The sequence below is a fragment of the Podarcis melisellensis genome (assembly GCF_964234715.1).
Source record: "Podarcis melisellensis genome assembly, chromosome: 2".
Classification (NCBI taxonomy): domain Eukaryota; kingdom Metazoa; phylum Chordata; class Lepidosauria; order Squamata; family Lacertidae; genus Podarcis; species Podarcis melisellensis.
Genome location: NC_138529.1, coordinates 68,635,547 through 68,652,293, shown reverse-complemented (window position 1 = coordinate 68,652,293; position 16,747 = coordinate 68,635,547). Strand labels below are relative to the sequence as shown.

The 16,747-nt window shown below is 42.2% G+C and overlaps 1 protein-coding gene across 3 annotated transcripts in view; it reads left to right on the top strand.

The window, feature by feature from the left end:
* RNF123 (ring finger protein 123) overlaps positions 1 to 16,747 on the top strand; it is an 87,258-nt gene that overhangs the window by 14,004 nt on the left and 56,507 nt on the right. For all 3 annotated transcript variants that reach the window (XM_081900243.1, XM_081900244.1, XM_081900245.1), the window contains exons 8-22: positions 701 to 787; positions 2,286 to 2,353; positions 3,066 to 3,197; positions 3,951 to 4,059; positions 4,574 to 4,678; positions 6,436 to 6,561; positions 6,683 to 6,775; positions 6,969 to 7,042; positions 8,368 to 8,485; positions 8,733 to 8,832; positions 9,356 to 9,417; positions 11,316 to 11,387; positions 13,268 to 13,388; positions 13,881 to 13,982; positions 16,217 to 16,323. In XM_081900243.1, coding sequence (XP_081756369.1) covers positions 701 to 787; positions 2,286 to 2,353; positions 3,066 to 3,197; positions 3,951 to 4,059; positions 4,574 to 4,678; positions 6,436 to 6,561; positions 6,683 to 6,775; positions 6,969 to 7,042; positions 8,368 to 8,485; positions 8,733 to 8,832; positions 9,356 to 9,417; positions 11,316 to 11,387; positions 13,268 to 13,388; positions 13,881 to 13,982; positions 16,217 to 16,323 — 1,476 coding nt within the window. The remainder of the gene's footprint in view (positions 1 to 700; positions 788 to 2,285; positions 2,354 to 3,065; positions 3,198 to 3,950; positions 4,060 to 4,573; positions 4,679 to 6,435; positions 6,562 to 6,682; positions 6,776 to 6,968; positions 7,043 to 8,367; positions 8,486 to 8,732; positions 8,833 to 9,355; positions 9,418 to 11,315; positions 11,388 to 13,267; positions 13,389 to 13,880; positions 13,983 to 16,216; positions 16,324 to 16,747) is intronic.

The following is a 16,747-nucleotide window of genomic DNA, read 5'->3' as shown; positions in this document are numbered from 1 at the left end:
ATTGTGTACAGAGATGAAGCTGTAACTCGAAAGACAGTGTATGAGTGGTTTAAGCATTTCCATGAAGGGTGGCAAACTATCGAAGAAGACCCGCAATCTGGCAGACCGTCGACGAGCAAAGCGGCGGCAAATGTTGACAGTTCATGAGTTATTGATGTGGGATCGGCGTTTCTCCATCCGAATGATGGCGGAGGAATTGCATATTCCACATGAAATCATTACTGAGGTTACTGAGCTGTCCTACCTTCTATATTCTCTTAATCTGGCCCCACCGGATTTCTTTCTTTTTCCAAAACTGAAATCTGCACTGAAAGGGCACAGATTTTCCAACATTTCACACATCCAAGCTGCTGTGACGAGGGAACTAAAAGCAGTATGAAAAGAGGACTTCTCCAGAAGTTTCCAACAGTTCTACGAATGTTGTCAACAGTGCATTGTATCAGAGGGGGCCTACTTTGAAGGCCTGTATGTTTGAATATTCTCACTGTCTGGTTTCCGTGACCATTCACCGAACTGTCCGGTCACACCTTGTATGTTACCCATATGACTGTTCCTCTCAGGTCTGTTTCTCCCAGCCTACAAGTTTCTCAGTCCTTTTTGGTATGTCAGTGACAGTGGTTGAAGAAGGCATATTATTGGAATGCAAAATCTTAATTGTGATCTTTGGTAAAGGTTTGCTTTTGGTTTTCATGTTGCATAGGAAGGAGTTGGAGACACTCCAGATTCATATGCTTATGATGGGAATCGAGTGCGCAAATGGAATGTAACCACAACCAACTATGGTAAAGTGAGTGTCTGCCCCTAATTGTTTTCTTGCTGTACTAAGCATGTAGTCTGTGTATCTCTGTGAACCACTTCACTTGTTTCAAGAACTAGGAACGCAGAAATCTGTCTTACACTGAATCAGATTATTAGTTTATCTGTTTTGGTAATCTCAACACTGACTGTCAATAGCTCTCCAGGTTTTCATAGTCTCCAGTAGATGATGATGATAATAATAATAATAATAATAATAATAATAATAATAATAATAATAATAATTTATTATTTGTACCCCACCCATCTGGCTGGGTTTCCCCAGCCACTCTGGGCAGCTTCCAACAAAGATGAAAAATACACTAAAATGTCAACTGGAGACTCTTATTGGGAGACTCTTATTGGGTGGTGTAGTCAGAATTTATTTGTTATTAAACTTCATGTTTTGTATTTAATTTTATTGTGAAAAACCAATTTCTCTTCCATTGTGCATATTGGCCCACCAGCAGATCGAGTTTGGCCTGTGAGACCATTTTCTCCAATCATGTCCACCTGTCAATCAGTGACATCAGTGCAGGTTATTGCATTGTTGTGGGTACCTGTTCCTAGCAGGTTTAAACCCCTCACACAGCAGCTGATGAGCAATGGTTAAACCCTGCTCAGTTTGGCTGCTTGCATCTGTCCCTCCTAGGAACAGGTCACACAGCCAAAGGAAGCATCAGGGGAAAATTGGATTTGCTTGTCTTTGAGGTGGTATTCAATGTTTAGTTCTGTTATGCCCTTTAATGTCAGTGGTTCTGCTCTAACTTAAGTTCATGCATTTCATTGAAAGTACTTTGAGTATGACTTAGTTGAATAGCACCCCCATTTTTTTATCCATAACTGGGAAGAAGACTGTTTTATGCAGACATTGGCTCTGATAGAGATTTCTCTCTCGTGCAGTGATGCCTGTATGATGCCGGCTTCTTTCTTCCCTGCCTCCAGTGGGGAGAGAGAGGAGAAAGCAGCACTTTGGTAGCCTTGTGCTTGGAGCTTTCCAAAGTGCCAAGCACAGTGCTGACACCATGTATTGTGCTGTGAGTCCCCAAGCCTGCAGACTGTTTTGAGACATAGGTTGGACAACCCTCCTGTCAATCATGTGATGTCACATGATACCATATGATTTGGGAGGTGCGTTGTCCCACTCACCTACCTGTCAAAGTTGGCTCATGGGAATCTGGCCTGCGGTACCAAAAAGATCCCATCCGTGATATAGAAAATGGCCATCCTACTGAGTGTGTGCTTGCAAACACATGGCGCATCTCATATCCCTTGCCTGCTGTAATATAGAACTAGAATTCTGCATGCCGCAATATGCAACAGAAGGGGGTAGAAAGTTAAAACAATGAATCAGTATGGCAGCAGAACTCTTGACCTGTACAGTTTTTCTTGACTGAATTGGAAGCAATCTCTATATGTTTTAACAGTATCCTAGCAACATTGGTTACATACCCCAAGTCCCATCTAATTATCCTTTCTTTTTTCTGCAGTCTTGGGCAGCAGGAGATATTGTCAGCTGCTTGATAGACCTGGATGAGGGAAGCATTTCTTTCTGCCTGTAAGCACCCTTATAGAACTATGCTAGATGTTGCTAGTCTGCTATATTCTGTCCTCTCAGCTTCTAAGTATATTCATTGAGAGTTTAAACCAAGCTCCACTAAAGGGTAAATAGTTACTTCATTCTCAATAATCCTCTACTAAAATTGCATTCAACAAGGTCCTTTGCCTTACAGCATCTAAATTGTTTCATAAAGTTGGAGTGCATCACTTCTGAACAGGAGTTTAGATGCTGATAGGGAATGTTTCCTGGTACAATGTTGTTATGGGTGCAAGAAAGATGAATAGAGAAATAAAACTAGATCTACACAAGCAGTAATCAACATGAGTGGCTGTTTTTAACATGACTGTGTGGAGCTGTATAACACAGAAAGCTCTATAGAGCACTTTGAGTCACTGCGTGGCGTTCTTAAGCTGAACAGGACCTTGAACAGAGCTCCAGCAATAACAATTCAGATTTTTCTAAGTGTCTTTGCAAGAAGTTATTTCCTAAGATCCTCAGGCAATGCAATGGGAGAATTTTGCACTTGGGATTCAGAATCTGCTTTCATTTTTATTGACTTGTCATAATACAGAAGACAAGCCGCTAAGCTGTGACTGTTTCTTCCTTTGTGTAATGTCAGATAAATAAGTCTTTTGTGTATAGAATTCTTGGCAAGGTGTGTTAAAACTTTAGGGATTTGTCTCCTTCCCCTCTTTATTTTCTTTTTCAGGAATGGTGTGTCTCTGGGGACTGCTTTTGATAACATCTCACGAGGCTCTGGCATGGCCTATTTCCCTGCTATCAGCCTGTCATTCAAGGAATCCGTTGCTTTTAACTTTGGTAGCCGGCCTCTCCGATATCCTTTGACAATAGTTTTAGCCAAACCGTAGAAATATTTTTCCCGAGCAATGTTGGCATCTGAAAAGTATCATTCTCTTCTCAGGCCACAACTATGCTAAACCTTTCCGGCCATCCACTAGTTCTCAGTAACATAATAATAGTTAGGAGAAGTGCTATATAAATACTATATGCTTGACACACTTTATCTCAGTAAGCCTAACAATGCCCCCATAAGGCAGATTCCTACTATTCTACTATTATTTTTTATCTTTATTACAATCTGAGAGTGGCTTTGTCTAAGGCCAGTTTGTAGTTATGCTAAGATTTGGACAGGGGGCCTCTAGCTCTGTAGCTGAAGCTCTTCTTGCCAGTATGAATAAAAGTTTGAATCTCATTCTTGTCAATATGTCAGAAATGTTATACTCTCAGGAGGCAGTTTGGATCTCCAGCAGCAGATACTACCTTCTTGAATGATCATCAAGGTGATTATTGGTCAGTGTGAATAAGAAAGACGTCCTGAATGAGAAAGCAGCAATCACCCTTGAATTCTTTTACAATACATGCTGTGCTTGGTACAGATTGCTTTGCAAGGGTGGGACAAGACCTGGAGGCATATGAAATACCAATAAATGTGGCAAGCATTCTAGAAGCTTGGTGTGGTGGAGGAAAGCAAGGATTGGCAGCAGAGGAAAGCCTGGGGACTTAGGATCATTCCTTGAAGGAGGGGTAGATTGCCTTCTGTGGTTTTTTCCCCTTAATAATTTCATACATATCCAGTGGAGGGATATCGGCCCTTACAGGACAAACCAGCTGCAGATCTTGCAAAAGCGCAGAAACTGTTGGGGTACCTGAAAAATGTTATTCATACTGGAATAGATGTTACGGTGAGATAATCTTTTCAATGTTATGTTTATTCAGACTTGCCTTGCCAAAAACTGTTTGCACATTGGATTGATTAGGCATGGGGCATTTAATTTCATTTTTCAAATTTTGTCGAGGGCCTTTATTACGTGCTGTTAAGCCAAAGCTCTTCAACTGACTTACAAAGAATAAAAAAATAAAAAAACACCAAAAACAAAGCAGTGATAAAATTTGAGCACGATGTAAATCTTATTAGTCTGTGCTGGGCAGATAATAAGGTTTCCCCTGGTACTAAAAGAAAAAGGAAGAAGATAGTGCCAGGTGAAACCCCCACAGGGTGCTGCAGGAAGAATGTAGTTGGTCAAGGGAGCCGTGGACTTAAAAAGGTTGAAAACCTCTGGCCTAACTGATGCCAAATCTTGCAATCTTCAAATCCAAGGTGTATCTCAGAATCCCAGTGGCTTCCTCAAGCTTAAGAAACACTCTTGTAGAATTAGGATCTGTTAAAAATGTGTAACCCTGAGTTATGTATTTCAGGAAGGGAAGCTGGTGGAAAAAGAGGCTTCCACGTGGCAACTCCAGGGGGAACCGACTGTTTTAATCACCCTAGCACACATTTTTAACAGTTTTGCTCCCCTTATGGTAAGTTTCCTCCAGTGTTACTTCATGTATTTCAGGATCCTCCACCACTGTTTACAAAGTTACAGATGAGAGTGAACTTCTCCTCCTCACCAGTGAATTCAATTTTTAACAACAAATTCTCTGACTTAATAGAGGGTCACACCATTGGAATGTTTAGATCAGTTATTTACATCAGGAGTGGACAACCAGTGGTCCATGATGCCATCCCATTTCCTGAACCCCATCCTTCTGCAAGTTTTAAGCTTGAAAAAAGTCTCCTGTTGATGGCAATAGGAGACAAAAGTCCAATTGTGGTGTTGGGGGGCATTTTCAGAAGAATCCCCATGCATTGCAACCCCCCACCAAAAATACACACCCCATCCTGAAATTAAGTTTAAAAGCAGTCTTCCAATGGCACAAATAGGCTCTTTTTAAGCCTAATTGCTGTCGGGGAGAGTGCAGCCAGGAAAAGAGGAGTTAACCATCCTCTCTCAAGCGGCCATCTCCGCAAAGATCACTAGCATCCCTATCTAGCAATTAGGTTTCAAAAAAGCTTTGGTCAGGCCTGATTGCTGGGTGATAAATAGTTTTCTGATGGGAAAGTATAGACACATGTGTATTTATGTAGGGGAGCATATAATAGATAGAGTTGAGCAGCTGCATCCACTTGGACCACACCCATTCTTGCTTTGGCTGTGCTCACTGCTGGTATGTAGCCCACAAAGCATTGGCCAAGATGGAATGTGACCCTCGGGACGAAAAAGGCTCCCCACTGACAGGCAGCATTGCTCAGCCGTTAAAGACAGAAATCTGTGCCATCTCTACCTAGAGACACCAGGGATTGAATGTGGCATCTTTTGCATGCAAAGCATGTGCGCTGCCACCGAGCCCCAGCATTTCCAACTCCAGTGCAGTGAGTGCTGCAGTCTGTCATGTGCACCTGTGCACTTCACTCCTTTTGAGTAGATTAACCAGCAAGCAAAGGATCCCAGCCAGATGGGTGCGGTATAAATAATAAACTACTACTACTACTACTGCTACTTCATTTATTATTAATTATTATATTATCATTATCATTATCATTAACATCTTTTTGCCAGTTTGCTGCTGGGCAGAGTTCAAGGTTCTTCTGTCGATTCACAAAACACTAAATAATTTGGGCCCAAAATACCTTAAGGACTATCTGATCCCTTACGCTCCACCTTGGCCACTGAGATCCTCTGGTGGGGCACTAATTGTGGTTCCCCACAACCACGAGGTTCAGCCAGCCTTTACTATGAACTGAGCCTCTAGTGTGGAAGGCTGTCCCCTGTGGAACTCCCTGCCATTTGAGCTTCAGCAGACATCATTCCTACCTTCTTTTAGAAGTCTAAAAATGGTGTCATTCAGACAGAGCTTTGCACTGTGAGTTTCTTTTTACCAACCATTATTTATTGATGTTTTTATTGCTCTGACTGTAATTTTGTACGCTGTGTACTACCTTACTGTATTTTTTAAAAATGGAAACGTAGTTTATAAATAATAAAGAAATAGCAACATTATGAGTGGGGGGGAGTGGCTCTTGGAAACCAATCAGAAGGTGGATCCTGAGTAAAGGGACATTGTTGGGATGTGGGACAACCTGTCCTTGGAGTTCTCAATGTAGTCTAGGGAAACGGCTGCTGTGAGCCCCCTCAGAGCTGCAGCAGCACAGAGTATTCACTGTTCTTGACTCTGCTGCAGCATCATGATAAAGCTATTCTTTTAAGTCTTCTGCTTTAATAAATTCTTTTCTGCAGTGCAAAGTGTACTTGGTGGAAGATGTGCTCATGAACTTCCTACTCAGCATCCTGGAAGGCGGAGGGTCTGTGGAAGCGCACCCTCTTATACAGCAGTTGTTGGATCTCATGTGGCTTCTCATGGAGGTGAGCTACTGGAGTGCTTTTACTCTCAAGGAAAGAGACCCTTCTTCCTTTCTCCAGAGGAACTCACTGACCCAGTATCTTCTTTCCTATTGAGTAAGAAAGTGTTTCTTTCCTCCCTCAGGATTATGAAGTACATGAATGCCTCAAGCAGCTGCTGATGTCCCTGCTCAGGGCATACCGCTTCTCTCCCATTGTTCCTGATCTAGGCTTACAGGTGAGTATTATTCTGTTAAACACCGGTCGAAACCCTTAAGAACAAAGTTCATGCAGTGAGAGGGGAGCTGCTTTGGCTGACTGGTTACAGCTTTGCAAATGTTGTAAAGACATTTTAAATATGCTGTTTTAAGAGCTCTTCCTCATGTATCACTGCAGCTTATCTTGATTTCCCTTTTTTCTTCTCCATCCAGATTCACTACCTCCGTCTCACTATTGCTATCCTGAAGCATGAGAAATCCAGGAAGTACCTGCTTCACAATGTCCTGTATCCTTTTTTATTTTTTAAAAAAACACAATATTTTTCACATACATCCACATCTCCGGATGGTACAAATTTGCTTAGACAGACAAAAAGATTCATGTGTAGGCCCTACAGAAACATCACCCTGTAACAGGACGTGGTTTCTTTTTTTCCTGTGGCTGCACACACCTGCAGCTAAATTTAAGAGGCCCTAGTCGCTTGTATATCTTAGTGTTGCTATTTCCTTACTACCAGATGCAGCTCAGGTGCGCCTCTGCACAAATTGGAGAGGAAGGGTTTGACCAAGGCAAAATGGCTGCATCTTCACTGTGAGGTCCTTGAGATCACACTTTACTGTATCACCCATTCTTTGCATACATTCAGATTCAGTTTCTTTCACTTTCAGGGAAAAATATAACTGTGATAACATGGCCTGTATTCTGTGCCATGAGACCAGAGAGAGGCAGCCAGACTAGCCAAAATAACCTCTGCTTCTTGTTAACTTCACCACTGCCACCACCTTTTTTGCCTACTCTGTATTGCCTGCTCTGACTGGCAGTGGCTGTCAGGCAGAGAGGGTCTTTTCCATCACCTGCTGCCTGATATTTTAACTGGCAATGCCAGGGATTGAACCCGAGTCCTTCTGCAGGCAAGTGCATGTTGTGCCATGGAGCTGGGGTCTCTCCCTTAATATTCAAATCTGATCCCAGTGTTCCCCGAAAGTAGACTGGCTGTATTCATGGAACAGCCAGCATGCCCAGAGGATTATTTTTCACTTATTCTCTCTTCCAACACTATACACCTACCTGGCCTACCCTGCTAGATAAATGCTCTATTCATTGACAATAGTTAAATAACATCTATGTATGAGCTGATCATTATTCCTTTGCTTCCCTTCCCCATGTGCCTTTTGTAATTATCCCAATTATTTGGAAGGGTGTGGCTTCTGTCTCAGTAGCATCACTCAAGACCGACCATAATAGCACAAATTCTATAACAGCTTTGAGAACATACACAAGGTGGTCTCAGCAGCAGATTGCTAACATGGGGGAAGTGGGGTGGATAGCTGCTTCAATGTCCCCATGCATTGGAAGCTGATGAAAATACGCAAAAAGTTGCAGAAGTTCCTTTCGCAGTTTTCCACCTCTTCTTTCATTCCCCCCAGATACCCTCCTTGCTGCACGATCCAAGTACCCTATGGAGTTGACTTGTTTTCAAGAAATCTAATTTTTTTCACATGGTCCTGTGTGTGGAGTTATTCTTAACTTATTGCAGGGATGCTGCTTGTGACATAGATCCCACAGGTGCATCTATATGAACTACCGCACAACTCCCTTAACTCTCTGCAGATTTGATGTGCTCCGCTCAGTTGTGTTTTTTTACATCAAGAGTCCTTTGCGTGTGGAGGAGGCTGGTTTACAGGAGCTCATTCCCACCACTTGGTGGCCAAACCGCTTCAACAAAGAGGTGAGGAATATGGCACCCACTGCTGGTAGATTTAAGGGCTGTCCTAGCTTAACTGCAGAGATGTTGCCTTTTATCTAGGTGTTTTCTTCACATAATAGGTTATGCAAATAACCATTTGTTTAGTACCTTTATACAGCTGCATTCTCTTATTAGCTGTGTTTGCATTCATGAGCATTTGCAGCCCTTCCTGTCCTTCCTTTTTGGCTTCTGCTAACAACTCTGTTAACCTCATATCTTTTAAACACAGGGCAAAGAAAGTAAAGAGATAAAAGATGAGACTGCTGAGGAGAGACTGAGGAGGCGAGCGTATGAAAGAGGATGCCAGCGGCTCAAGAAACGCATTGAAGGTCTGAGGATGGGATAGTGGCGTTCAAAATCTCATGGGCAATTTAGAATATGGCATAAAGCCATATTGATCAGTGCTAGAGCACAGCTTTCACAGAGTATGGAGAAATAATTGCAAGCAACGATTAATTAATTTATCGCATTTGTATACTGCCTCTTGTGCCAAGACACCCACATTTGAAATATTTGAATAAACAAATGCTATAAAATATTAGCTGGGCAGTGCTGTGTTACAGGTGCCATTGGCACCCCTGCTTGCAAATGCAATACTAGTAACTTCATTTAGAAACAGCACTAAGTTTTCCACTGATAATGTTTTTACCTCCTGTCGTTCCAAAGACTGTCCAGAGCCACTTGGGGAGTGTAGCTCAACAAACTGGTGTGTATAATAATTTGGGGAGGTCAGTTTCTTCTTGGGAGTTTCTATGCAGGGCTTGAATATGGCCACTGTCAGTTTCTCTGTAGCAATGTGGTGGTGGCTGCTACCCGACGCAGTGTATATCATTACTGTTCTGTTTATTCTAGTGGTGGAAGAACTCCAAGTGCAGATACTGAAGTTGCTGTTGAACAATAAAGACCATGGTGGGGTAAGGATGATTACATATATTATCTGCAGAGTATTTCAGTCACACTGGAGAGCAGCTTGCCTTTTGAGGTTGTCATGTATCCTCAAAGGGCTTTGCCTGCATCTCCCCATAGAACAAGATTTAGTCACATGAAAACTGAGGCCCCATATATCTGGAAGACTGTCTCCTTCTGTACAAACCTCTTTTGTTTGTTAAGATTGGCACTTGGAAGTTCAGGAGGTAGAAACCTGGGAGACGGCATTCTCTGTGGCAGCCCCTGAGCTGTGGAATTTCTTCCCTGCAGAGATGTGTCTGACACTCTTTATTATATAGCTTTCATCATATGTTGAAGACTCAGCCCTTTACCCTGGCATCTAGCACCTAAATTATATATTCTGTTGTACCCACTGTCTTCTTCTGATTGTAAATTGTCTTGCCTTTTACATTGTTATAATGCAATATAAATCAGTCCTGGTACCTTCTGGTGATGGGTGGGAAAGAAGTATAATAAATAATCATTGTAATAGTAACAAATGAATACCACATTCATTTCTGATAGCCTGATATTAAATGTAGTGAGGAGGCTCAAACTATTGTACACTAGAAGCCGTTTGCTCAGATTAGGCTATTAGCATCTTATCTTCTCTACAGGGTACAATGCTAAACCTGACAACATTGTTTATTGGATACAGGGCACACAGGCTAATGACTCCTGCCCAGTACCCTGGCATCTCATGAGTCTGTGTGAAATGATAATGCTGAGAATAAGAGTGGAATTTCTAAGATCTAATTTGGTTAGGTGGGACACCTAATAAAAGCCTAGATAAATGATTTATGAACATCTCCTTTGCACTGGCGACCAAATGATGGCAGTGTGGAACTGTACATATCCTGTATGGACTTCTTGATTAGGGAACTGGATTTCTGTACAGCAGCCAAAAGAGCTAGTAATGGAGGCGAGCAGGGCATTCATACAAGGTGACTTCTCTGAGGATAGGCAGCCAAAGAACACTGCTATGTAGCTTGACTTAGGATAGGTTTCATGCATGCGTGTGCAGTATATCATACTCTCCTCATCACTAAATGACTCACAACTGATCATGTGAGCTGCCTCCATTGAAGAGGAATTTTCTTTGACGGGTGACTTATTTATTTAGGATATTTGTAAATCACCAGACTTCCAGAGGAGCTGGGGGTTGTATACAACAAGAAGCACAAAACAACACACATCAACCACCCAAAAAATCCGACAAAGCATCTAGAATATAAAGAATTTAATAACAAAATCAGTTTGAAACCCATACTGTTACTGCTTCGGCCTCTCAGTTTTAAACAGTAAATACTTGGGCAAATAAAAATGTCTTCCGTTGATGTTTCAAGACCAGTCATGTGAGGTGGGTTGCTTTAACTCAAAAACACAAGTGCTCCAGTGCTCCAGTTGATGTCGCCCCAAAGCAGGCTGCATTATGAAGTATGCATCCTAATGAAAAGGTTTGTGTGTGGTTCTTGGTCTGTGATGGCCATCACTTGATATTGCAGCTCTTGAGAATTCTTTTTTAAAAATTGATTTATATAATGCCTATGTGGCCCAGTAGAACCCAGAGGGCAGCTCATAATGAAACAAGGAGTAATAAGTAATAACAAAACCAGATATGCAATTCAAACTGAACTCCAGTTTATTTTAAAATAGCCGTTTGAAACAAGGCAGCAGCAGACAGCAATTTCCTCAGCTTAGTGCAAGTCTAGCAAGTTATGAGAATACATGTATACACTTGTCTTTAAGGACTTACCTGTAAGCGCAAATTTTAAATCTAATGAGCAAGTGATCATAATTCAGGCAAACCCAAGAAATACTGTAATTTTAGGTTGTTCTTTCACCTTGATGGAACTCAACTGACTTTAAACACTGGTTGTTTCAGGGAGGAGCTTCCAGATACATCTTTCTAAATAAGTTCCGCAAATTTCTTCAGGAAAATGCCAGCAACCGAGGGGTAAGCTGAGAACAGTATCTTCATTCCACTTTGACTTCGGTCACACTTTCTGTTGGAGGGTCTGAAGAAGGACACAATCTTATATCTGTCAGAAGCCATAGCTGCAGACATGTTTGCAGCTTGGACACTATAGGTGCCTTGTTGAGTGTGTAATGACTTCTTAAATTTTGGGCTGATGGACTCCATGCTACGGTTTGTCCTGTGCAGAAATTGGGAAATTTCCACACATCAGTGGTTTACCAAGGTGTCAAGTTCATAGTGAATGATTTCTTTATCAAGGCCCCTCAACTCATGCAATACGAACACACGGTCACTCCTTACATTCTATTCAGTTTGGTTTTGTTATCTGACAATGTCAGTTCTCTTCACTCTGACAGACAATGCTCTTCAGATCTGCAAAGCTAGGCTACACCCCCCCCTTATATCCCTATACAGTGGTGCCTCGCAAGACGAAATTAATTCGTTCCGCAAGTCTTTTCGTCTTGCGAGTTTTTCGTCTTGCGAAGCATGGTTTCCCATAGGAATGCATTAAAAATCAATTAATGCATTCCTATGGAAACCGCCTTCAGACCAGGTCCGCGGACAGTCTGTCCCCCGACCTCTTCTGAAGGCCGGCGGGGAGCGAAAGTCTTTGCTTCCCCCCGCCTGCCTTCAAAAGCCATCCGGGATAGCTGGAAGCGCTTCCCTGCTATCCCGGACTGCTTTTAAAATGCTGGCGGTGGGGAGCAAAGCCTTTCGGCCCCCGCCGGCCTTCCTGGACCTCTTCTGAAGGCCGGAGGGGGGGGGGAAAGGCTTTGCTCCCCACCGCTAGCATTTAAAAGAGGTTCCCGGAGATTTCCCTATGGGCTTTCTTCTTGCGAAGCAAGCCCATAGGGAAATTCGTTTTGCGAAGCGCCTCCAAAACGGAAAACCCTTTCGTCTAGCGGGTTTTTCGTCTTGCGAGGCGTTCGTCTTGCGGGGCACCACTGTACCTCTGTTCCCCATTGACTGCCTTCCTAGGATATTGGTGGCAGAATAATTATGCTAGGAATCTCATCTTTTTTAACAGAATGTAAAGAAATAGCTTAAGATACCTGGAAGGGAAGAGCAGTCAAGTTATAACTTCATAAAAGAAATGGTATCTGTGGAGAATTAACACACACTTTGTATTGATGGCACATTCTTGAACAGAAGTCTTGGTTTTAAATGTGGGTCTTGAAGCCTAAATGCAAATCATGGTGAAATCACAGAAGCTGAAGGAAAGTGGGATAATGCAGCTGTCAGAGTTTTCAATAGTTAGAGGACAGGGCTTTGTCACCCTATATAACTTGATTCCCCTGTCCATTACTAGAATGAATTATTATTTCTATGCAATTAATTAAAACTTTGCATAACTTACTGAAGGTTCCTGAATTCAATTTTTCTTAGTATGTCATTTTGAGTCTTGCTTAGCAGAGCACACTCAGCCATGGCTTAAAGGTCTCTCAGTAAACCTTCTAAGTGAAGGTGTCACCTCTCTGATATGGACTTTTAGTTCTTTCCTGACTGGGAATGTTCTGTTGTTTCAATGCCAATCTTTTCTGGCAGTGAGGGAAATGTGCTTACTGGCGCTTGCTAACATGCCTTGGGGCCACCAGGGTGCCTCATCATCTCTTTTCTTAATGGACTGTGCTACTATGCTTTGAAGGGAAGATACGTGCTTGCTCTTTCTTGTTGGGAAACAGGTGAGAATCAGTGATGGATATTGACTCTGTCAGTTACTGGAAATGTTCCGTGCTGCCTGGGGAATGCTGTAGGCAAGGGTGTGCATCACACACATCTGAGGGGACGGAGAAGCTCAGTTCAGCATGGCTCCTCAACTGTTCTGTTAACAGTAGAGCCTTGTCGTTTTTTGTCCTTAGAATCTGACTGTGCTGTGTCCTCCAGAGTACATGGTGTGCTTCTTGCATCGACTCATCTCGGCCTTGAAACATTACTGGGATGAGTACAACATGAAGAACCCTTTAGCAATGAGCAGTGAAGGTAATTTCCAAAGATGGACAAATGGGAATATTGGTCTTTGTATGTGATTGCATTTTGAAGAAGGCTGTATCATCCAGGAATTTCTGGAGTTGTGTGTAACCAAATTCTATCTCTTCACCCAAAAATGCAAAATTAGAGACATTCAAGACAACATTTCTTACATTTTGCATCCCACAATGAAACAATGCTCATCCAAAAGTGAACCTAGTCCTCACTGTTGTGCAGACATGTAGCAGAGAAGAAAGTCATCTTCATTAGTATGCTAGCCTTGCCATAGCCCCTCAAAGGGGCTATGTATGAATGCATTTTAGCTTTCTTTGTTCAGTACCAATTTTCAGTGCTCTGTTGACTTCTCTTCCCCCTTATACCAGAGGAAGAGTTGGCTAGGGCAGGTGGATGTCTTGTAACTGCCGCCCTGATTATTTGCACTCATTGAAGATTAGCTTTCTTTGGCCTTCTCCGTAAATGCATATAAAACATCTTTCCCCACAGATGCATATGTCCCCCCTCAGCTCTTCTATAATGGGAAGGTGGATTACTTTGACCTCCAGCGACTTGGGGGACTCTTGTCTCATCTCAAGAAGACCCTCAAAGGCAAGTGCTTGTTTTGTTGTGTTCCATTAATTCACGTGGAAGCATATGATGTGGAAGATCTGCTGCAGGAGCAAATTATTGAGGGAAGTAAAAGATGGGGCAGGAGTGTCACAGAATTAGCTTCATTGCTTTGTGGAGCTACGTATCTGTGTGTGAAAGCTTTGGTTCTGCCTGGTACTTAGACTCAGAAGCCTGCTGGTTTCTAGGTCCCCTAAGTGATCCCGGCAAGGTGAGAAAGGTCCTTTTCTATTTTCACTTCGTTAAATACTAGGGATACTGGGAAACTCAGAATGTCATTTATTTGCTCAAACAGGCAGATGCTAACTTGGCATCTTCTTCAAAGGCTTAGTTGTCTTCACTTGTGACCTTCCTTTAAAACTATGTATTTTAACTTGATTATCAAATAGCAGCCATGACATAAGTGTGGTAATTTTTTTGACTTGTTAATTTACATGCAAATCTATTCTAGCTAATTTAAATAGCTCAGTCCTCTTCAAGGATATGTGTACAGCCTCTGAAGCTAAAAACAAGAACTGCTCTCCTGGGACTTGAAGATAAAGTGGCAGCTGATGCCTCTTGGCCTGTGAGATTCCAATTAGGACTTGCTTTTTCCTCTTTCAGGTGCTCTTCAGATCAGCAGAGCCAGGCTTTAGGGCACTGGGGCTGCTTGGCCATCTGCTTGGTAGAGATAAGAGAATATGAAATACAAGCTCCAAATTACATTTTGAAGATTGTGTGTGACCCTTTTATGAATCTTGTTTTTGTTCACCCTGGGGGAGACCCAAGATTTCCCTACTCAATTTTTTGGCTCTTATTGGACTGACTTGTCCATTGCACCTAGGGTCTGGATGCTCCTTTCTCTGCCTTGGGAGCAGCCTCCAAGGCAAAACGTACACAAAAGGAAATAGCTATTAGAATCAGTAACACGATCTGGAAAAAGTACAGTTTGCATATGGGAGCATTTTATTTTAGTCATAAAAAAAAAATACTACCCTTCAGTTGTCTGTTTATAGGTAAAACAATAAAGCATAACAATATGGGTGTGTGTGTGGTTGTGTGTGTAGGTGTCAGAAAGCATATTTGTTATTTGGTACTGCTCATATTGATCTAGAGCAGACTTCATCATAAAGTTAGCAGAGTAAAAACTTAAACACATTGCAGGATTCCCCCCCAAAATAGACCAGAGGCAATTAATTCTTCATCCAGCAGAGCTTTAATACTAAAGGTAAATGAGCATAATAGTCACAAATCCATATATCTTCAAGGTTGGCACAATCCATAAGAAATCCAGTTGCAGCAGACTAAACTTAAACTTACAATAACTTACAATAAGACTGAAACCTTAGCACTAAGCATGTTATATACAAACCACCACACCAGAAGAAAAGAGAAACTCGGGCTCCTCCTGGCCTGTTCTAGTCAGCATGACAGAAAAAGAAAACAGAACCAGTTTGAAACGGCTGCTCAGCTTCTCTGAAGGAATAACCAAAACATCAGGAATCTTCTGCTTGTTTCTAGACAGAATAGTATCTTGCTTGTCAGCTACAAACTTCCAGCTTGCACCAGCTTGTATCACACAGAGAAGCTTCCAGAAACTTCTTGAATTGATTAGAAATAGAAAAGGTCTCTACACATTAGATCAATACTTTCTGTACCCAAAAATGCATACCCAACCATATTTGATTTTTCACAGCATGTTCTAAGTCTATATAGAATGACTATTGGCAATGGGTCGTCCCACGCCACTTCATACCTTTTTTGAAAAGTGCATAACAGATGCTTTAGCATTTTCGTTCCCAGCTATTTCTCCACTCAAATTTGGCCTCTCCAGGTGGTTTTCTTCCTGAGAAATAAAAAAAATACAGGTTCTAGTATATTTTATCTTTGGAGGAGTTTTTGAGTGGACAAATGGCTGGGAAGAGCGTTGATCCTCTTCTATGCCTTTGGCACCAGATCTGATCATTTACAGTGCAGTCCTATGTACTCAGAGGTACATCCCACTGAATTCAGCAACTCCCACTGTGCATAGGATTGCAGCCTTAGTGAAGACACAGCAGCAATATTGACACTTCTGATGTGTTACACCTTCAGCTTCTCGTAGCTGTACTGCTGCTTTGAGTCCCAGCAGGAAAATGGGGTATAATAATAATACTGCAAATAAGACATGTGGTAAATGGAATGTGCATAGGTAATTATACCTAGCAGTGAATGTATTTGATATTTTATTCATACAGATGAGCTTGCTTCAAAGGCAAATATTCTGATTGACCCTGCAGAACTTCAGGCGGTGACAATGGATGATCTTGATGAAGACGAAGAGTCAGCAGTGTCAACAGCACAAGTGAGCCTAACAATGCCATGTGCAATGAGTTTTAACTTAGCCAGCTGTCAATGAAGTCTATAAGGAAGGAAGGAGGAGCACTGAGCCTCCTGGAAGCAGAAATCTGTTTTGGATGGATGGGAGAAGCAAGTAAAGAGAGACTTTTATGCCTTGTACCCAAGAAATTCGCCTTTCTAAGTTTTGTGTTGAACGTATTGATTGTACAGCAGTCTAATGGTGCCATAGCAAAGTGTACATCGGCATCCAGCCCAAAATCCTGACTCTCAGAGGCTATAATCAGACATATTTAGGTCAGGGGACAGTTCTGTAAACAAAGTTACCTGAGGTGGGAGGCTAGCAGGGAGAGGGACTTCTCAGTGTTTGGACCCCAGTAATGGAATGCTCTCTTCAAAGCAGTTGGTCTGGCACCTGCTTCGTTGTCCTT